At 53.5% G+C, this 4,088-nt stretch overlaps 1 protein-coding gene across 2 annotated transcripts in view; it reads right to left on the bottom strand.

Moving 5' to 3' along the window:
• Positions 1–3,936, bottom strand: part of EIPR1 (EARP complex and GARP complex interacting protein 1) — a 90,146-nt gene extending 86,210 nt beyond the window's left edge. The window contains exon 1 of one of the 2 annotated variants that reach the window (XM_027773828.1): positions 3,708–3,936. In XM_027773828.1, the coding sequence (XP_027629629.1) occupies positions 3,708–3,749 (42 nt within the window). In that variant the 5' untranslated portion in view covers positions 3,750–3,936. The remainder of the gene's footprint in view (positions 1–3,707) is intronic. The other variant, XM_006153525.3, reaches the window with a different exon arrangement.
• Between the last annotated feature and the right edge of the window lie 152 nt (positions 3,937–4,088).

Below are 4,088 nucleotides of genomic sequence, written 5' to 3'. Positions count from 1 at the left end.
AGGTTTACTCACAAAACTCACAATTCTGGGGTTTTTTTTTTTGTTTTTTTTTTTTGAGAGGCTTTTGCTATAGGGCACGTGTGCTCGCCAGACAGACAGAGAGAGACAGAGAGATAGAAAGCGAGAAATCTCTCCCCGGGGGGATGGCCACGCCGCAATCCCTTCTCCTCCATTCTCCTCTCGGGATCTTGGGCACGCACACACACGTGCCCGGTGTGAGTTTAAGCCACCAGGTCTGGGACTCGAACCGTGGTTGACTACATGGGAGTCCTGCGACATAGCCATTACGCTAACCGCTGGTCCCAAAACTCACAATTCTGGAAGCCGCAAAGTCCAAAGGCATTACAAAACAGCAAAAGACAGAACTTTTGGGCCAGCGGGTGATACGGAAGTTAGGCAGCTGGATGCCACATGGCCGACATCACAGTCTGAGTCCCAGACACGGCTTGAGAAATGCCTGGGCGTGTGTATGCTCGCAATCCTCTGAGCAGAATGGAGAAGGGGGACCGTGGGGCCATCCTTTCGGCAGACGCTTTCTCATTCTCACTTTCCTCTCCCCCCCTCTCTCTCTGTCTGTCTGTCTCTCTCTCTCTAGTTGAGAGAGACAGTAAAACTTTGGGACAAGCAGTTAGCGTAATAACTACGTCACTGGACTCCCATGTAGTCGACCATGGTTGGCATCCCAGACCTGGTGGCTTAAAACTCACACCGGGCGCGTGTGTGTGCATGCCCAAGATCCCGAGAGGAAAATGGAGGAGAAGGGATTGTGGCATAGCCATCCCCCCTGGCGGGTGATTTCTCACTTTCTGTCTCTCTGTCTCCCTCTGTCTGGAGAGCGCAAGCGCCCTACAGCAAAAAAAAAAAAAAAAAAAAAAAAACCTCTCCAAAATAAAGAATTTTAAAAAGCAGAACTATCAGCAGACCTCGGTCTATATCCATGAGTTAGCTCTCCTTACAGACACTTTGGAACTCAATCACGGGGTCCTACCCTAATGAGTTGATCACACCCAAAGTCCCCACCTGGCACACCACGAATGCAGGGTCAGGCTTTCACACGACACCCAAAATATATAGTCAAGTCCTGACACAGGAACTTTTAGGGAACATCTAACCACCTCCCACTGAGACCAATTCCAAAACATGCACCTCTGAGGAGCAAGCTCTTATCCAAGTGCAAGGAGTACCTTACGAATTGGCAGTAACTGCTCCACGTAATTAGAGAGCTATGGCAAAAACTGTGGCATAAGTATACCGAGACGCTAAACAGGGGACAGCATCAAGAAGCAAACGCCCTCCTGTGCTGACACCCAGCAGCAGACAGTGAGGCAGCATGGCCAGCCAGACCACTGGCACGATCAGCAGCCCAGTGCTGAAGGCCCACTAAGGCAGGGCTGTCATGCTCCAAGGATAAGAAAAGCTGACTTTTAAATTCCTTATTGTTGGGACCAGCAGTTAGCATAATGGCTATGTCGCTGGACTCCCATGTAGTCGACCGCGGTTCATGTCCTGGACCCAGTGGCTTAAACTATCACGCCGGGCGCGTGTGTGTGCGTGCACAAGATCCGGAGAGAATAATGTAGGAGAAGGGATTCTGGAGTGGCCATCCCCCCGGGAGGTGATTTCTCGCCATCTCTCTGTCTTTCTGGTGAGCACACGTGCCCTATATAAAAACCTCTCAAAAAAAAAAAAATTCCTTACTGTCTCTAACTGTTACAGCCTTCCCACACACACACACCATCCATCACCTACACCTCCATGCGAATCGTGCTGACCTTCCCTGTTAAAAACCAGTATAACCCCTTGGGAACCAGCAGTTAGCGTACTGGCTATGTCGCTGGACTCCCACGTAGTCGACCGTGGTTCGTGTCCCGGACCAGGTGGCTTAAAACTCACGCCGGGCGCGTGTGCGTGTGTGCCCAAGATCCCGAGAGGAGAATGGAGGAGAAGGGATTGCGGCGTGACCATCCCCCCTGGGGGGGGATTTCTCGCTTTCTGTCTCTATGGCTCTCTCTGTCTGTCTGGCGAGTGCACGCGCCCTACAGTGAAAATCTCTCCAAAAAAAAAAAAAAAAACAGTATAACCCCTTACCCTACCCTAAATCGGGGCCGAGCTTCGAGTCTGGACTGCTGAGTCCACCAGTGTAATAAACCGGAGTTCTCCTGCCCTGCGTGTGGCGTTTAGTTTCGTGACACTAGGCTTCTGCACCAACAGGTCCAGGAGAGAGAAGCACATAAAGACTGAAACATTTTTTGAGAAGTCGAGCATTGCTGTCTCAGGGAATCGACTGATGGGGAAGGGGTGTGTATGTGTTTTACTCGGATTTTAGCAGTTTGACTTCAGAACTACTTGGACATTTTAAACTTCAGTTATAAAATAAACAGAATGCAGTCCTAGCCACGTCCGAGGTCCCTTCAGTGAGCTGAAGATGCCATTCCTGTTACACCAAATATTCCCTAATCACTGAGCTAGCCCCGTTTTCTACCCTAACTCCCCTGGACACAAGTAGAAGGGCTGACGCAGTCCCTCACTCCGCACCCAGACCTTCAGCCGCACCCCTGGGAGCGTGGTGCGGTGCCTGTCAGGGCCGGGAACGCAGTCTCTCACTCCTATGACCATGAGCCACTGCCTTGTGAGAAATTCGTTTTTTTAAGAGTTTCATCCTGTAACAGTTTCATGTTGAACATGTATTATGTCTGGAGTTTAATGTATTAGCACATTTAATTTTGTAACAGCCTCCAGGGACTGGAAGCCCCCAAGGTCGCATAGCTGAAGGTGCAGAAGGTGCAGCCCCGCTGTTAGTAACAGTGGTGCTCCCTGACTGTAAGGGCAGACACTGCATCTTTAACGCTCTTGCGGCACGCAGCTACATCACGAGGCAATGTCTTGTGTTTTGATTTCTTGGCATCTGTCCCTCAGTTCCTCAAGCATAAGAGGTTCTCAGCTCTAACAGCCTCTGCCGGCCGCGGCCCAACTCTAGCTACTCAACCCCGACCCGGCTCCACACTCGCTCCCTCTAGCACGCCAGTTCCCTTTGCCTCCAAACTGCCATGTGCACTCTGGCTTCGTTACTTTCGCTCTGGGGTTTATTCAGCTTGTAATGGTTTGTGGCACACCTACTATGTGATAGTCATGGCGAACAGGCACTGGAGACTACAAGATGAAAAAGAAACAGGACATTGGTGCAAAACCCAAGTGAGGTCTGTGGTTTGGTTCATGGTATCGCGCCAATGTTAATTTCAAGGCTGTGAAAAATGTACCCTGGTTAACTAAGCTACTACCATCAGGGCAGCTGGGTGAGGGGTGCACAAGAACTTTTTCTGTGTCTTTGCAACTCTGTGTGTGTGTGCGGAGGGGAGGTGGGATACCAGACCTCAGGAACTCAAATTCTAGAGGGAAAGGTGCACACGGAAACAAAGGGCACGCCAGTGTGAGCGATCCTCTCCAGGCCAGAGGCTGTTCCGGCAGGATGGGGGAGGAAGAAGGCAGTCAGCCCTGCTGTCACCCAGGACCCAGCCCAGGGCTCCTGGATTCGGTCCTGACCCTAAGCCGCCCTCAGCCTCCTGAAGCCTCAGCGTCCTCCCTGCAATGCGAGCTAGGAGAGGGACACGAGCGCTCGCAGGCTGGCGGGACGGAAACGCGCCAGGTATCTGCAGACCGGTGCCGGGGGCCGCGCCAGGCCCGACACCTGCCGCCCCCGAGGGCCCCACCTGAAACTCCAGCCCGTAGATCACCGGCGCGTCGTCCTCCATGCTGCGGGAGGGCGGCCCGACCCCGGCCGCTCACACGCCGAGGCCCTCGCTAGAGCCGGCGCGTCCTCGCCCCGCAGGTTTGCACGCAGCGCCCATTCATTCCCTCCCCTCAGCAAACGCCTCCACTCGCTGGCCTCTTCCTGGCCCACACCGCCTCCCGTAGGCCCCACTTCCTGTTTCCTTGACGCGTCATCAATACGTTCTTCGTCGACGGCCAATGGCGGCGGCGTCAGGCTTGTGCGTATGCCCATCCTACAGGCATCCGGGCTCTGGGCGCTGACTCCGGCAGAAGAGGCGGGGCGTGCGGGACTTGGAATGGCGGGTGGGGCTTGGGGGGGG

The sequence above is a fragment of the Tupaia chinensis genome, unplaced genomic scaffold (genome assembly GCF_000334495.1).
Source record: "Tupaia chinensis unplaced genomic scaffold, TupChi_1.0 Scaffold000377_5, whole genome shotgun sequence".
Lineage (NCBI taxonomy): Eukaryota > Metazoa > Chordata > Mammalia > Scandentia > Tupaiidae > Tupaia > Tupaia belangeri.
The sequence above is the reverse complement of the archived record's forward strand: the minus strand, read 5'-3'. Positions and strand labels throughout refer to the sequence as shown.